Genomic DNA, 18,621 nt, shown 5'->3' on the forward strand with positions numbered 1-18,621 from the left:
TCGGCTCATCTGATCATGTGCTTGTCAAAGTGGACATCTCTCTGACCATTCTCAGAGAGCCTCCTCAGCGTCGACGAGTCTGGCATTTCACTCAGGCCAACTGGCACGGTCTTCAAGCAGCCATCAATCATCTGGACTGGTCTCCCATCTCTACCGCCTCTGACATCAACTCATCCTGGGAATTCTTTCAAGGTAAATTGCTCTCTCTCATGCACAGATTTATCCCATCTCGTCTTCAGTTGTCATACCCTTCCTCCCGTCCATGGTACACGGAATCTTGTGGCGAGGCTGTTGCCCTGAACAACTTGCTTTCGTCTCGTGGAAAGCAAATCCAACGGAAGGAAATCTCATTTCCTTTCACAAAGCCCGAAACAAGTGTGTGTCCACCCTCAGGAGAGCCAGAAAACAATATCTCACCGTTCTCAAGACCGAACTCTCTTATCTGTCTCCCTCTTCCAAATCCTGGTGGCGTCTGGTCAAATCTGTTTCTGGTGTTTGTTCCCCCTCCATCCCCTCCCTCACCTCAAACGGCTTAACGGCTCACTCCGCACGTGAAAAAGCTGAATGCCTCAACTCTGTGTTTGCCTCTAAATCCTGTGTCCCGAACCCATCCCTCTCTGTACCCACCGTACCCAGTCGTACCCAGCTGCTCCTGGACTCTGTGTCCTTTCCTCCTGACAAGGTGGAAAAGTTTCTGTCAACCCTCGACTCTGATTCTGCAACTGGTCCTGATGGCATCAGCCCACGGGTCCAAAATCCTGTTCCTCCGCTCTTTCACTCCCTCTCTCTGTTCTCTTCACCCTCTCTTTTGCTCAAGGTCATCTGCCATCTGCTTGGAAATCAGCCAACATCACCGCTTTGCACAAAAAAGGTGCAAAAACCGATCCCAGCAACTACAGACCAATCAGCCTTCTCCCAATTATCAGCAAAGTCATGGAATCCATCATTGCTTCAGATATGAAATCTTTCCTCTTCTCCAATGGCTTGATCTCTGATCATCAATTTGGTTTCAGACCTGGTCACTCTACTCTGGACATGCTGCTTCTGCTTTCTCAACAATGGATGGAGGTCCTCAACGCCAAACAGGAAATTAGAGCTGTCTCCCTTGACATTTCACGTGCCTTCGATACGGTCTGGCACCCTGCTCTGCTCACCAAACTCTCCTCCTTTGGTATCCATGGAAATCTCCACGCATGGCTCGCGGACTTCCTCTCTGGTCGTAGTCAACGTGTGGCCCTGAATGGGTTTCTCTCATCTCCTCTTCCTGTTCAGGCTGGAGTTCCCCAAGGTAGTGTTCTGGGCCCTGTGCTTTTTCTGGTCTTCATCAATGATCTCTCTGACTCTCTTGAAAATCCTCTCTATCTCTTTGCTGACGACTCTACTCTCTGTCGCTCCATTCCTCATCCCTCAGATTGGCAGTCTGCAGCCTCCTCACTCTCTGCAGACCTGGACAAAATCACAGACTGGGCAAACAAATGGAACATGTCTTTCAATCCTGATAAATCTCACACTCTTATGATGTCTCTCCGAAAAGACCGACTGGAAACCCCCCCATCCACTTTCTGAATAATCCTCTCCAAGAAGTTCTGTCACTCAAGCTTTTGGGTCTCACTATTTGCCATGATCTTTCCTGGGAAAACCACATTTCAAATCTGGCCTCCAAAGCCAGTCACCGACTGGGCATCCTCCGTCGTGCGAAGTCCTTCCTTGGCACACCTGAGCTCCTCACCACATACAAGGCTTTCGTCCGCAGCTCTATGGAATACTGCTCTCCCCTCTGGTCTGGTGCTCCTGCCTCACACCTAGCCCGTCTTCACGCTGTTGAAACCAAAGCGTTCAGAATCATTGGAATCTCCTGCGATGAAGCTAACTCCAAGGGCCTTTCACTCACTCACCGCAGGCAGGTTGGTGGTCTTTCTGTCTTCTACCGACTCCCCTCTGGCCTTGCCCCCCCAGCCCTCTCTGGGCTCTGTCCCCCAAATATTCCTACAGGTCGCACAAGATCTGCCTGCAACCCTCTTATGGTTAAACTGCCAAAATCAAGACTTTCTGCTCACCTTCACTCCTTCATTCCCCTTTTCTCCCGCCTCTGGAACAAACTCCCCCACTCTCTTCAATCCCACTCCACCCTCCAGGTCTTTAAAACAGCTGTTCACCACCATCTCTTATCCTCCCCCATCCAAAACCTTGATCTTTTCTACCCCCGCTAATTTCGGTCCCCTTGTGTTTTATACCTCTCCCCCCCCCCCCCCCCCCTTCCCACGCCTCACGCCTCCTGCCCCCAAGCCCTCTCCCTCCCACACTTCTCCCTGCTCTCAAATGTTGTGGTTGTGTGCTTCCCCTTCTCTCCCCATCTTGTCTTCCGCTCCCTCTTTTTGTATATTTTGTTTGTGTGGTTGATTTGTTTGTGAAATAAACGTTAGCTCTTTCACGAGCCTCGATTCAGAACACAAAAAAAAAAAAAAAAAAAAAAAAAACGGGTTTAAAATAAACGTTATCATCACATGAAAGGGTTTAAACCCCCGCGGAATGTTCCCTCATTCGGTTATTCATTCACAAGAAAATAAACTGACGGTGAAAAACAAGGTGAAAAATCCAGCTTATGTTATTAAAATAATCACGTGACCTGCTGGGAGACTCGAATGTGCGGGCGTACACACGTTCATTCTACGAGGCTGCGTCATCACGTTGTTCATGACGTCACTGAACGAGGCTCCACCACCTATGACCTCAGTTCGCGGAAGTTTTTACGCGATTCAAAATCTTCATCAGCAGGAGAGGTAACATGTCCGTACTCGTACCCGGGTTAAGGAGTTATCAAGTTATTAATGAGAAAGGTTGTACAATGATCGTGTTTGGTTCACTCTGGTAATGAAGGAGTGTGGAGAGTGCGATCGGGAAGATCCGTGTGGTTCGGCAGGATGACGTCAGTTTTAGGGAGTGAGAGGCAGACAGAGATGCAGGTTCATTCGTTTCACCACCGTCAGATCGATGGAGGTTTTGTTTTCATGTCTGTTCATCTATTTGTGAACAGGATATCTGAAAGAGTTGTGGACGGACACGGACGAAACATGGTGGAGACGTTGGGTGTGGGACACGGACGAAACTTGGTGGAGACGCTGGTGTGGGACACGGACGAAACATGGTGGAGACGCTGGGTGTGGGACACGGATGATTTTATTTTATACCAAGTCGAGGCTCATGTAAGAGCTAACATATGGAACATATAATAAAGGGAGTGAGAGGGGGTGAGAGGGAAGTACAACAACAGTGGAAAACAGGGATATCGGGAGATTTGTGGAAGAGAGAGGGAGGACTGGGTGCGAGGTTAAAGGTTTGAATCCGTTAAACGTTTGAATCAGTTAACCGTGAACGGTTCGAATCTGTTGAAGGTTTGAATCTGTTAAAGGTTCTAATCCGGTAAACGTTTGAATCGGTTAAAGGTTCTAATCCGGTAAACGTTTGAATCGGTTAAAGGTTCGAATCCGTAAATGTTTGAATCTGTTAAAGGTTCGAATCCGTAAACGTTTGAATCGGTTAATGGTTCGAATCCGTAAATGTTTGAATCTGTTAAAGGTTAGAATCCCGTACACGTTTGAATTGGTTAAAGGTTCGAATCCGGTAAACGTTTGAATCGGTTAATGGTTCGAATCCGGTAAACGTACATGGGATAAACAAGATGGACACTACAAGGGATTTTGGAGAAAAAAAAACACGGAATTTGAAGGAGGTGGGTTTGAGGTAGGTTAACGGGGGTAGAAAAGATCAAGGTTTCGGATGGGGGAAGATAAGAGATGGTGGTGAACACCTGTTTTGCAGACCCGGAGGGAGGAGTGGGACTAGTTATACTAGTTATGCTAGTTATACACCAAAACAAACAACAAAAACGACCGGGAAACTTATCTTTGAGGAAGTTGGTAGAGGTGAAAGTCGCACATCCACAGCTTAGAGACTGGAACCGGAAGTGATGATACGAGGTGAACCTTTCGAACTTTGTTTTACGAAAACTCCCATTGAGTGATGGATCAGATGTTTCACTCATGAAATCTCATTATAATCTCTGTTTATGTATTTGTCGACACTCGTACATTGTCATGAGACACCTGGCACTCTGTTGTGTTACCTGTTTGTGATTATTGAGTGCACCTTCTGATAATCTTCTTATCCAGTTTGTCATTTCATTTAATACCCTGAATGATTATTCCGAATGTTAAGACTCGGGGATTGTTTTTTATGTGAATACGCAAGGAAAATCCCATCAAATGATGGATTCACCCATTCAACACAACACACAGGATCACAGTAAATACAAAGTTATCGATTACATCTGACAAATTATTTGCAATAAATATTGCAGTTCAATAAATAAGACTCTCTGGGGAAGATTAGCGGTGACAGAAGAAATTTGTCAACACATTCCATATTGGAATGAGAGCATTGTAATTTCAGCATGCTACACTAATTATTTACATATATATATACTTGCTCTTCCATTACTTAAATATTTCTAATTTTCAATCTCCATTTGCAGGTTTCAATTCAACCCTGCTTCACACTCTTCTCTCACCCCAAGGAAATGGCTTCTTCTTCTTCTTCTTCTTCTTCTTCTGATATTGGAGTTATTTTGAATGAACTCACATGCCCAGTGTGCTTTGAACTCTACAAGGAGCCCGTTGCTTTGCCATGTGGCCACTCGTTTTGTCGTGTGTGTATCGAGAAATCCTGGGAAAACAGGGAAGAAGAGACAGGTTGTGTTTGTCCAAATTGCCGTGAGGTTTTTCCACAAAAACCAAAGCTCAAGAAGAATGTGATCATTGCCAACTTGGTAGAAAATGTGAAGTTGAAAAAGGGAAAGTTTGGATTGGAGGTCCGAGTTACAGAACATGGTGATGTGAATGTTAAGGAAGGAATGAAATCGGGGGGCAGTGAGATTTACTGTGAGCTTTGTTATGGAGAGGCAGCCAAGAGGTGTGTACCTTGTGAGATCCTCTGCTGTGAGAAACACCTGAAGCCTCATCAACAGAAAGGGCACAAACTGGTGGATCCTGGAGTGAAGATTGAGGAACTAAGATGCATTGAGCACAGAAAGCCAATGCAACTCTATTGTAAGGATGATGGGAGCTTGATGTGCGTCACGTGCACAGGTGGACAACATCGGGACCACGACGTTGTTGCTTTGGAGATTCCTCATACTGAACTGAAGGTGAGTAAATCAGTGAAAAAATACTTATTGCATGTGTTATATCTATACTATTTTGGTTATTTCCGTGAAATAAGCTCATAGAATGTGTCCAGGTGCCCAGTCGTCCGTCCGTGTGTATATATGTACGTCCATCAACATTTGACGAAAATATCTCCTCACAAACTACCCGACCAATTCTGGATCTAATTTGTAACGATTTATCAGGCCAGCAAGGTCCCACCCATTGTGCTCACCATCTGTGTGAGTGCCCCTTTAGAGGAGGTAAAAAGGTTCTGCCTTAAATATTGGTATTTTATTTTAAAATCATCATCTCAGAAACCATGAGACAGATCCCGACCAAACTTGCCAAGAGGCATCGGGACCATACCCTTAACCATAGGTTGTGCTCCTTATGGGAAATGTCACCTGGAAAGGGGGCCATGGGCCCCTCCCAAATCCATCATTTTCACGAAAACATCTCCACAACTACCTCAACGATTATGGACCAAATTTGGTACACCTCATCAGGGCCTGTTGCTAGAATCTCAGATAAGCCTGTCCTGTGGTTAAACCGCCAATCCGGAGTATTAAATGTATCCACTGGAAAGGTTCCAGTAAGTAGGCCCTGGAAAGTAATGTTATGTTTATAGGGTTATCTGGCAATGCCATACCACAGGGCAATGAAATACCATAGGGCCAGGTAGAATTGTATAGATTACCATGGTCCGTATGTCGCAATGAAGAAGAAGAAACCCGATGTACCATAAGTAGGGAGCCATTAGACCATATGTCATGTAAGAGTTTATCTTTGTTCCCATGATGAGGGGTGTGGTTATGTTAATTAGTTAGGGATTAATGGTAAATTCCCTGTATGTAAATGGCCTCTGTGCTTTTCCCCTTGTTCCTTATGACACACTAAAACATATGCTACACTTAATATAAACAGTAAATAAAAGCCAACCAGAACAGGACATTAAACAATACCGCTGGCGCTGTCAGCGGCCACATCACAACATCAAGCAGGCAGGTCCGTGAGGCCACACCCTGAAGAGCAGTGATCGGTCTGGTATTGTCGAGTGATGAGAGGGACTCGCTGATGGGAGCAGGCAGCGATGTCATGCGATGACATCAGAACCTTGAGAACAAAAGAACGGGGCCCAGACATTTATCCCTCTCTTGGTCCTGGCTTTGGTCATAGGCGGTCACGTTTTACCTGTGTGGTCGCCTGTGAGGAGATCGGTGAAAGATTTTTGGGTGCCTTTTGGGAGCTTTGCAAGTGAAAGGGAGGCGTTTTTCGCAGCTGTTGTTCTTCAGAGGCGGAAGGGGCCGCGAGCGAGCCGAAGGAGGTCGTGTTATCTGCTTGCCTCACGCCGGTGGCTACTAAGGGTGCGGTGCCACCGCCATCTTGTGCGCTTTCCATGGGGTGCCTTCAAGCTTCAATGACCACCAAGCTCCCAAAGTGCTCGTCGAGACCAGAGCTGAGTGCTGGCAGAAACATGAATTATTTTTAGCTGTGACGAGCAGCTCCATGAGAGGACCGTGTTGATGTTGTTGTTGTTGTTGTTGTTGTTGTTGATGTTGGGGTACCTTTTTGAACAGCGCATGCGCATACATGATACACAATGTGCATGCGCGCAATATTGCAACAGATATCCTCATGATTCCACACGTCGCAGCTGGTGACCACACTGTGGTCATTTTTCTCTTGTTATTTTATCATTCCCCTTGTTTGTATACGAGTCCGTATGGAGGGTCCCTGAATTAGAATTTTAGTTTTGCCGTGCATTCTTTTGTTACCGACATTTCTTTCAATAAAGCCAGTATTTTTGCATTATAATTCCGTGTCGGGTTTGAGTTGATTATCACAGGTTCAAAGACATCCAGTGGGACCCATGAAGGTAAGAGCTTCGTTACCCATCGCTGCCCTCATCCCCCGCGCGTATTCACACCGCCATTAGATTGAACGCCTTGGAGTAAAAGCTCAATTGGCTATCCGTCCCCAGGGGTGCTCACCCCGGGAACGCGACAGTAAGGTCTCATGGGATTGTGCTCCTCATCCGGATCTGTCCCCTGTAAGAGGCTGAAAAGGGGGTTTTGCTTCTGTTGAACACGAGGTAATGTCGCTGATCCAACTTCTCTCTTTCATATAATTTTAATATACCGTATTTTTCAAATTCCATCTGCAGAATGGGGCATGGGCAAATAACCGTCAGCCCCCCACGGCACCCTCCCCAGCCATCTACCGTCAAGACAGCTGAGAAACAGTTTTTGTGATTAATGTCATCCTGGGACTTTTTCTCATACAGCTCTAGAGTTAAAGAGAAGAGATGATTTCAAAATTTTAATGAAATTCCCATCACATTAACTGTGCTCCTTATCACAAATGTATATTCCATCTCTATATATAGTTGTATTTTCTGTCTGTTTGTCCACCAAAAGAATCGGCCCAACCAGTAGTAACCCCATAATATTGCATACAAATCCTCTTGGCAAATGGAGATGCAAGAAAACATTTTCAAACCTACAGGTTAGGGGTTTCAGGGTGGGGGGGAAGACCCCAATTCTCTAGATGTAAATGTGTATCGTATAGCACCACCCCGTGTTAGCCCGTATTACAAATCATCTTGTATCTTCTAAGTTCCTTCCACACAAGGTGTGGTTCCCTCTGCTAGTATTTATATAATTTTGTGCAGGATGTTCCTTTTTAATCCACCACCGGTTCATGATTCTTCACTTCTGTTGTTTCTTTATTCTGTGCAGGGTGTTTTGGCTGCAAAGTATCCTCATGTGTCACAGTCAATGGAGACCATTGCATCCCAACTACGGCATGTTCAGGAAGAGGAAGGGCAAACAGAGGTGGGAATCACCAATAAGTCATCGTTGTTTTGTGAAGGGATGTATGATGATGTCCTTCCTGCTGTCCTTTCTTCCTTCCGTGTGTGCGTCAGTTATCAATGTTTTTTTTCTTTTTTTTCTCCAACGATAACTGGAGAACCACTGAAGGGGTTTTAATCAAACTTGGCACAAGTACGGATTGAAATTCAAAAGATAAACTGATGGTATTTTTGGGTTCAACAGGTGAAAGTCTCATTTTACAGACCACGAGTCGAGTTACAAACATCAAATGTTACCCTTTTCTTTCTCTGTCTTCCTCTCTTTCTCTACGTTCTGTGACTTTTAATTTTTATGGCGTAGCCCATAGAGCAAAGCCGTATAGATCAGTGTTTGCCCGTCCGTATGTATGTATGTACGTCCCCTCAAACGTATAATCAGAGCTGAGGATCTGGTCACATGAAAAGGTGAAGTGATTACGTCTGATGTCATTACGGTGGTACGTGGCTAACTCCTCACACATTTTGACTCCAATTTCGTTCAGGCCGAACATATCATTGAAACATTTTGCAGTTTTGTTTTTAGTTTATTTTAATTCATATTTAAATTTAGCAAATGTTGGAGTTCCAATGCTTCAATATGAATTCATCATGTCTCCAGACACCTTGAGCTCCCTGCATTGTACGGTTCGCTGCTGGGTTCTGCCTCTGAGGTCTACTTGGTTTTGCAGTGACCGATCCTCTGATGGTGTCGTGAATCGGTTAAAGGTTCGAATCCGTAAATGTTTGAATCTGTTAAAGGTTCGAATCCGTGCCTCTGATGGCAAAACGGAAGTGGCCGCTACACGTCTTTCTCAGTCGCACGTTTATGTGTGAAGAGTGCGCGCCGAATCTAACATGGAAGCGGCCGCTTCACCTGTTTCTCAGTCGCTTTTCACACGCTGCCAAGTTACTTTGGAACCGCATGTTTATATAGGAAGAGTTCGTCATTATGGTCAAAGCGATGTATGGTTGGTTCATTGTAACTCGAAACATAAAATAAACAAAGCAGTGTCTCAATGCAAAAAAAAATAAAATACCTACATTATTTGGAAACTGGTATCCCCACCGAGGTCATACTATCCTCTTCAACTAAAGTATCAAATAAGCCTGGCTATGCCACTGATAGACTTTCGGTCTTGTTTATTCAACCTTTGAGATGAAACGTAACAGCGGGTTTACATCTAACATGGACAGAGGCATATCCATCAACACATTTGCTTTGGATTATATTTTCTAGTTTCACTTTTATCCTCCATGTGCATCAATTTTGAAAATAAATAAATTGCAACCCTGAAATGTTAATTCGGACTTATTGGATGTTGAAATTTCCTATTGGATTCCTGCACTCAAAAATATTTTCAGATAAGAGTGCCCACTTCATTTTACCTTCAAAACTCACTCCTGGTACAAGTGATCTGATCCTATCAGCCATAATCCATTATACCTTTTGTTAATTTCTACATTTTCTCTGAAAGTTTCTTATTGATTTTTGAATAATCAAACAATGATTCCTCCCAGAACTCCAGCGGAAATGCTGAGGACAGGTTGGAGGAGAAGCGAATGTTGGTGTGCCAATTTGTGAATGAATCTGTGGATCTGATGAAGAGTGAAATCAACAAGAGGAAAATGGAGAAGCTTTCTCTTCTTGGAAAGCAGAGGGAGAAACTGGAGCAGCAGATGGAGGATCTACGTCAAGGAAAATCCACAATGGACGCAGCATTCCATGATCTGGAGGCCATTTCTTTTCTACAGGTGTGGTTTATCATAAACGTATTACAAAAGTTTTAATGTTTAAAATATACTGTTTGGGGAGAGTTTGTCATTATTCAAATATAATCCTTGAGTTGAGACCTTGTTACATGTCACGATTGATGGTAAAGGTGCAGTTTACCATGCAATGGTTCAAAAATGATGAATGAAATGGACTAGAAAGGTGAGTGAATGCATTTCCAGGTGTGTTTGTCATCATGAAGTGAGATTTAGGTTTTGTCACAATGAAGGTTGGGATGAGAGTGAGTTCATGTCATGGTCTCCAAAGCAGTGATACAGCATGACTACCTGGTCACTGTTGAGGGTTTCTATCATTCCATTCAAGGATTTTATCCAAGTGATGCTCACAGTGACCTCCAGGTACCATGACATCATGGCTTTCATCATGTGCTGGATCATTCGTGAATGTTTTGATTTATCCAGGTAGTCAAAGTTACCTGTATGTAACCACCTGGAGAACGTTAGCATGAATTATGGTCAAACAACCTCTTCACATTCTTTGTTCCTGAACGATTCAATGTTATTCATGTGAATACTGTTTGGGTTACAGATTTACCTTATCAGGTGTTTTCACCAAAGGGAAGTGTCGTACTATTTCAAAATTAAAATCAAATTTATCTTTTCCTTACCAAATTGAAAACGTCTTTCTTTGTTACCCCGTGCATGCGAAGCCTCCATCTCCAAAACTGTGACTCAACGTCGTCTTATTTCAGTGTACATGGTGATGTACAAGATTGCTTCAGTAACACTAACACCTGGATATTTTTAATGACGAGCTTTAAAATCATTATTTTATTAAAATTGAAGATCGTAATTGAACACTGCGTGGGGTGTCATGTTCTGTGAACTCTCTAGTATTTAATAAATAAAAACAATCATTCATTCATTCAAATATATTGATCTCATTCCTTGTTTTCATCCTTTTCAGGGTTCCAAGGACCTGATAAAAAGGTGAGACTGCATTGGTGTCCGACATATTATCAGCACATCCTGATGTTTTTGACCCAATCGTGTTTTAAATATTTAAATATATTTACTAAATAATAAAATGAGACAAAATAAAGGGAGACTTTGAGAAATGAGGATGAGGGAAAGAATGAGGATGAGGGAAAGAATGTGGTTCGGGAAAGAATGAGGGTTCGGGAAAGAATGAGGGTTAGGGAAAGAATGAGGGTTAAGGAAAGAATGAGGGTTAGTGGAAAAAATGAGGGTTTGGTAAAGAATGAGGGTGAGGGAGAGAATGAGTGTGAGAGAAGGACACACGGGGTGAACAAGATGTAACTGATTCAGGTTACTCAGTTGTCCTCGTGAACTAGATTATTTTCCTCACGCGATTTCCTTCCCCATTTCTGATCTATAAATGAACAATTTTGGGTTAATTTAGGGAGGAGGGTCATTATAAAGTTCATTTGTGTTATTAATTGGACACAAACTTTAAAAGGCTCCTTAAATCCTCATTGATCCTCATTTGAGTTTATCTTGTTTAGTTCATTCCTTTCTGTCCTTTTCTTTATACTTTCCCATCCTCATCAACTTAAAACTATTCACTTCTAAATTGTTGAGATCTACTGTGTTCATTGATACACTCGAAGTCTCAAACATCCTTAAATATTCTGTTCTGCTAATTTGCTCGTGTTCCACTTGGTCTTATTGATTCTTCTCTCCATGCCCATCTGTGATCTATGCTCACCTTCTTCTCTCCATGTCCATCCATGATCTCTGCTCACCTTCTTCTTCAACTGCTCTTTCTATTTATTCCTCATTCCCTTCCAAACCATTTCTAAAGATAATTCATAAAACACCTTACCCCACACTGTCTTGAGAAAAGGGCATGGAAGGGTCTTTTCAACTCTTGGTTTGCGTTTCCGAGCACGATCTATATATTTTTTGTCTGGACCTCGATATTTTCCAAGGTTGAAAGCGTGAACGGCAAATTTGATTGGTCAATATAGCGGAAATTTGCGTTTCTCCAAATACTGCTAAACTGGAGGTTTTTGGAAGTGCTAACAAAGGGATTTGTGTTCTTGTGTTCAAAATATAAAACACAAGCTGAAGAACCCGGCGTTGCTCAGAGAAATTCAAAGTAATATGAATATTGATACAGTGTATAATAATATGTATATTGACATATAATGCGGTGCCAATTTGATTCATACAGCTGCAAGAAGAAGCAAATGTATTTTATGTGCCAGATGCAGGGCGCCCCTTTATAGGAACTTTTCTCGACCATTTCTTGGTTCCTCCGAAGAACACAAGGGGGTAGTCCAGCATGCATACGAGATTTTTTCAGAATGTCCCTTCTTTACTATAATTTTCCGCATGGCACATACCATATAGAGGGGCCTTTTCTATGCTCCTGGCATTTTCTCCAAGAATACACTACCGGTCAAAAGTTTTAGAACACCTCAATTTTTCAAGTTTTTATTGAAATTTATGCACTTTAATGTCTCAATGTACTATGAGATTAAGCATAGAACAAATAAATAATTGGAGATAAAAAAGAAATCATAGAATCATTTTGTTTAACAAAATTTAATTGAAATTTTTTTTACTCAGCAAAGTAGCCAACTTTTGCAGATATAACCACTGAACACACTCGTGGCATTCTTTCTACAATGGAAATCAAATATAGTTCGGGAAGTTCTTCCCAACACTGTTGCAGAAGTTCCCACAAATGTGTTGCACTTGAAGGTTGCTTTCTTTCACCCTTCTGTTCAGTTCATCCCCACCAGCTCGATGGGGTTTAAGTCTGGAGACTGCGCTGGCCATTCCATGATTTGAAGCCTACTGTCTTGTTCTTTTCCTTGAAGGTAGTTTTGACATAGCCTGGAGGTGTGTTTAGGGTTATTATCTTGCTGTGGGATGAACCCCTGACCAACTAGGCTTATGCCAGAGGGTATTGCATGGCACTGCAAAATGCTGTGGTAGCCCTTTTGGTTCAGGGTGCCAGTCACTCTGTTCAAGGTGCCGACTCTGGATCCAGCAAAAGAGCCCCAGACCATCATGCTTCCTCCTCCATGTTTGACAGTTGGTGTAGCACACTGAGGAACCATCCTTTTGCCGATTCGACAGTGTACAAAAACCCTGCGTGATGAACCAAAGATTTCAAATTTTGATTCATCGGTCCACAAGACCTTCTTCGACTTTTGCAGTCTTCCGTAGTCCACTGGCAGAGTGCTTCATGGCCCAGGCAAGCCTCTTTTTCTTATTTTGCCATCTTAGCAATGGCTTTCTTACTGCCACTCGACCTGTCAAACCTGCAGCTCGAAGTCTTCTCTTCACAGTTGAAACTGAGACTTGCTTACTTCGACCAGTGTTCAGCTGTGCTTGAAGCTGTTGTCCTGTGAGCCGCCTATCACGCAAGCTGTTGACTTACAGAAACTTGTCTTCTGATTCTGTTGTGGCTTTGGGTCTGCCAGACTTCTTCCTGTCAGAGTTTCCTCCAGTTTCCAAGTGCCTTTTGATGGTGTGGGAAACTGTACTCACTGACACCTTGGCTTTCCTTGCAATTTCTTTGCAATGATTCTATGATTTCTTTTTTTATCTCCAATTGTTTATTTGTTCTATGCTTAATTTCAGAGTACATTGAGACATTAAACTGCATAAATTTCAATAAAAACTAGTAAAATTGAGGTGTTCTAAAACTTTTGACCGGTGGTGCACTTGTCATCTTCCCACTCATCAACTTTCACAATGAACATCCCACCCAACAAACATTACAGAGTCAGAGAAAATAAACAATTTCTTACATATGGTATGCATAACTGCATAAATATCATCTGTCTAACAGTACAGGACAAATGCTTTAGTAGATGGTGTACATCAACCTGAATTACAATGAGATTGATCTACAATGGACATGGTTTATAACATTTGAACCTGGATACATGAATTGCAAGGAGATTGATGGACAATGGACAAAGACATAGTTTATAACATTTGAACCTGGATACATGAATTGCAAGGAGATTGATGGACAATGGACAAAGACATGGTTTATAACATTTGAACCTGGATACATGAATTGCAAGGAGATTGATGGACAATGGACACACATAGTTTATAACATTTGAACCTGGATACAGGAATTACATGGAGATTGATGGACAATGGACAAAAACATGGTTTACAGTCATGTGAAAAAGTAAGTACACCCCATGTAAAGTTTTGACGTTTTCAACATATTTCAACATACAGCTATTTGATCTTCATTTCAACAATATAGAAAGATAAAGGTGATATAATACAACAAATATCATGAAACATTTACATTTTGTAGTCCATTGTATAATTTAAATGAACATAAATGCAAATTTCACATGTGGAAAAAGTAAATACATCCTTGGCTCTAATCGGTGGTATTGCCCCCTTTGGCAGAAACAACCTCAAGTAGGCGTTTCTTATAACGGTCTACCAGTCGATGACATCCACTGGGAGAAATTTTTGCCCACTCCTCCATGCAGAATTCTTTCAGCTGTGTGATGTTTGAGGGGTTTCTTGCATGCACAGCTCGTTTCAAATCCCCCCACAACATGTCGATGGGATTTAGATCCGGGCTTTGATTTGGCCATTCCAGAACCCTCCCTTTCTTGCTTTTCAGCCATTCCTTGGTGGATTTACTGGTATGTTTAGGGTCATTGTCATGTTGCAAGGTCCACCTTCGGTTGAGCTTCAACTTTCTGACAGATGGCCTCACATTATCCTCAAGCACCCTCTGGTACAATGAAGAATTCATAGTGGATTCTATGATGGTGAGCTTCCCAGGCCCTGATGCAGCAAAGCTGCCCCAAACCATAATACAGGGAGGTGTGACGATTTTCAGAAAACTCGTACACAGTTATTTTTAGTCGAATTTCAATATTATTTTTTTTAAGACTACATATATAATGCCATTTAATACACTGTAACAAAGACATTTTAAAAATGTAATTCATGTTTGAAAAATGACATCATCTAAATGGCGGCCGTTCTTGTCCAAGCATTCTTGCAGACGCACGGAAAAGTTCCAGCATGTCTCGGCACAGCAGCATCCCTAAGCAGTTCCAGCATTCTTTCTGCGAACCTAAACCGCCGTATGAAATCATTCTGCTGCAGTTCTTGAACCACCATGATTTTGTACGTGTGATAATGAAGGTCCAAGTGCAAAATTCGACGAACTGATCTGTCTGACATCCGTAGAGCGCGAGCGTGCCGTACTGCTGACCGACGAGGGCTGGCCTCCACAGCTTGTCGAACCCTTTCGATGTTTTCCGGGGTCCTAACGGTTCGATCACCTCCCCGAGCTGCTCCCGGCCTCACAGATCCAGTTGTCCTGAAGTTTTTTTACCCACTTCAATATTGTGTTTCGAGACGGAACGGCGCCACGTCGACCAACATTGAAGTGAGTACGAAATCTGTGCTGTGTAAGCACCACCGAACTACCCATTTGAATAAACGTCTCAACAACAAAGACGCGATGTTCAATCGTCCACAGCTCCATGGCTACTGAAATGGCGCCTAACAACCAGTAACCAACAGCCATCACGCATGCGCTAGACCCCCCACTTGCATTGTTATACCCAATTCAAACATGAATTACATTTTTAAAATGTCTTTGTTACAGTGTATTAAATGGCATTATATATGTAGTCTTAAAAAAAAAAAAAAATTGAAATTCGACTAAAAATAATTGTGTATGAGTTTTCTGAAAATCGTCACCTCCCAGCCGGACCCTGTATTTCCACCACCATGCTTTACAGTTGGTATCAGGTTCTTGTGGTCAAATTCTGTCTTTGGTTTTTGCCAAACATGTATTCTGGTACTGTGGCCAAATAGCTCTACCTTTGACTCATCTGACCAGAGCACATTGTTCCAGAAGTGCTGGTCTTTGCCTACGTGTTCATTGGCAAACTTTAGTCTTGCCCTGATGTTCTTTCTGGACAGCAAAGGTTTCCTCCTGGCACACCTCCCATGTAGATCAAATTTGTGCAGCCTCTTTCTAATGGTAGACTCGTGCACTTTGATATCAACAGTGGCAAGAGCTGCCTGTGGGTCCCATGATGACCTTCTGGGGTTCTTAAAGACTTCTTTCAGCATCTTGCGGTCTGCTCTCGGGCTGAACTTGCTGGGGCGGCCTGACCTGAACAAGTTGGCAGATGTTTGGAATTTTCTCCACTTGTAGATGATCTTCCGGACAGTCGAATGATTGATTTTAAATTGTTTGGAGATCTTTTTAAATCCGTTCCCAGACTCGTACGCATCTATAACCACCTTTCTGAAGGCCTCAGAGAGCTCTTTTTATCTAGCCATAGTGATGCTGCACACTTCAACAAAAAAGAGCAAACCAAACTAAATGTCTGAGGTTTAAATAAGACAGGTTCCTCCAAGATCCTCTCTAACGATGTTCTAATCATTTGCACCTGAGCTGGTGCACCTGATTCTAATTTTAGGTATTTCAAGTAGTGATAAATGTAGGGGTGTACTTACTTTTTCCACATGCAAAATTTGGATTTAGGTTTATTTAAATTATACAATGGACTACAAAATGTAAATGTTTCATGATAATTGTTATATTATATCATCTTTATCTATCAATATTGTTGAAATGAAGATCAAATATCTGTATGTTGAAATATGTTGAAAAAGTCAAAACTTTACATGGGGTGTACTTACTTTTTCACGTGACTGTATAACATTTGAACCTGGATTCTCTGCATCTTGTCCGAGGAGCTCAGATGGGAACACGAACAGATGGTAACAAACATTACTTCTGAGAATGGTGTTGTCCCAAGTCCCACCACAAACACCTTGTTGGATTATTCTCACCTAGGTCTTCTCTCTGCAGACAGACGGTTTTCTATCCCATCACATGGCCTTTGTTCTGTCCATCTCCTGCCAGGAAGCTGAGTCCATGACCAACTGACTCAACAAATCTGCTTCTTGCCTCGTGCTCTTCATCTCATCTTTCAATCATCTCATTCATCATTGATTTATTCTTTCCCCAACGCACACCTCATTCTCTACAACCCTCACCGACACTCTCTTTCCATCCTGTTCATCGTTTTTTTTCTACCTGTTTACTTTATTCTCGATTCGGCTCCTCTGGAATCTCGACTTCTGAATAAAAATACAAATTAATACAAAAATTCACTCGATCTATTTTCTATGTTTAATTATTTACAATTCTTTTCCAGATTACTTGTTTTGATTTGTAAAAATGTATTATTTTAACAATATTCTCTCCTCCAAGAATTTCTAAAACTGATGTTTTTCCTTTTTATTCCAAGGCTCCAGACCATGTCAGACTTTAAATCTGTGAAGAGGACACCGCTCCCAGTTCTGGACTTCTCGAAGGAGAAGAAGAACTTGGACGGGCTCATCACACTCAATAAGAACTTTCTTGAGAAGATACAGAGTGAGTGACACAAACTGGACATTTTATAAAGAAAATAATAAGGGAACACAAAACGTGGCACAAATATGAAAGAGAAACAGGAAGAGACTAGAACGGCACTCGTGGGAGAGTATCCCTCCGCCAGGTGAACACTTTACATTTTGTATCCCAGAGTAGACAAGGCAATGACAATACAGAATCACATTTAATCAAAATCATCCATCCACAACTTTTTGACATATCCTGCTATATATCGTTTTTGGCCCTATGTCCCAATGGTGAAGAATCACTTAAAAAATTCTACTAGCTGGATACGGATCCGGACTTTCACCAAAATTGAATTGTTTCTTCCTTCTCATAAACACAACCAGTCCAACAAGTTTCGTCCAAATCCGTCCATAACCTTTTGAGATATCCTGCTGTGTATCGTTTTTGGTGGTATCTCCCAATGGTGAAGAAACACTTAATAAATTCTACGAGCCGGATCCGAATCCGGATCTTCACCCAAATCTAATCATTTCATCGCTGTCACATACACTACAGCTCTGCCAAATTTTGTTTGAATCCGTCCACAACTTTATTGAGATATTTTGTTCACAAACGGACAGACAGACAGACAGACAGGGGTGAAAACATAACCTCCATCCCCCTTTAAAGATTCTAGAAAAGGAACAAATGATAATATTTTTTATTATGTTCCAAATCATGGCTCACGATGAGTGAGGTTACAGAGGGCAAAACGCAAACATGGTTTCAGTGGGGAAACAGGTGTACACAACAGGTAGGTGCAACAAGCAAGGTACCCAACGAACAGGAGAAAACTAAAGATGGGAGGGGAGGAAACATGTGAAACCATGGGGCTTGGGAGAGGTGGGGTTCACAAGGGCAGAAATATTTGCAGGTAGTGATGGGAGATGTCACAATATGTTGGTGTAACACGTACTTGAAGTTTCTGGAAGGAAAATTTGGATTGAATCGTCTCCAGAAAGCAGTTCCACAAATCAGATAAAATGTCAGATATTTGCAGTAAGTCGAGATTTTGGGAGTTTGATCAGAAGGAATTACTGGAAGAAGGGATTCATCCTCGATATATTAGAGATGGTCGGAGATCGAAGAGAGCAGAGGGATCAAGAATGGAGGAAATGGGTTATAAATCACACAAACAACAGGCATGAAGAACTAATGTAACGTGTTAGATGGGGTGATGTAATAGACAATGGGGAAAACGGCAGTAAAACTCTGAATCAATTCATAAATATACCTTTAAATATTTATTCAAATTGAATCAATTATAAACTTTAACACTATAACACAAATCACCTTCATAATACCTTCAATAACCATGATATATGTCGACATCTAGCAAGAGATTTATTTTGGTCGTGACCCCGAAGCCGTTCTATAAAGAGGGAAATAAAATGGAA

At 42.2% G+C, this 18,621-nt stretch overlaps 1 protein-coding gene across 1 annotated transcript in view; it reads left to right on the forward strand.

Moving 5' to 3' along the window:
* Window positions 1–2,721: 2,721 nt before the first annotated feature.
* LOC137417996 (E3 ubiquitin/ISG15 ligase TRIM25-like) overlaps window positions 2,722–18,621 on the forward strand; it is a 227,682-nt gene continuing 211,782 nt past the window's right edge. The window contains exons 1-6 of the mRNA XM_078770741.1: window positions 2,722–2,780; window positions 4,532–5,203; window positions 7,943–8,038; window positions 9,574–9,807; window positions 10,754–10,776; window positions 17,091–17,218. Coding sequence (XP_078626867.1) covers window positions 4,577–5,203; window positions 7,943–8,038; window positions 9,574–9,807; window positions 10,754–10,776; window positions 17,091–17,218 — 1,108 coding nt within the window. The 5' untranslated portion in view covers window positions 2,722–2,780; window positions 4,532–4,576. The remainder of the gene's footprint in view (window positions 2,781–4,531; window positions 5,204–7,942; window positions 8,039–9,573; window positions 9,808–10,753; window positions 10,777–17,090; window positions 17,219–18,621) is intronic.

Source organism: Myxine glutinosa, chromosome 1 (assembly GCF_964187855.1).
Source record: "Myxine glutinosa chromosome 1, kmMyxGlut1.1, whole genome shotgun sequence".
NCBI classification, from domain to species: Eukaryota; Metazoa; Chordata; class Myxini; order Myxiniformes; family Myxinidae; genus Myxine; species Myxine glutinosa.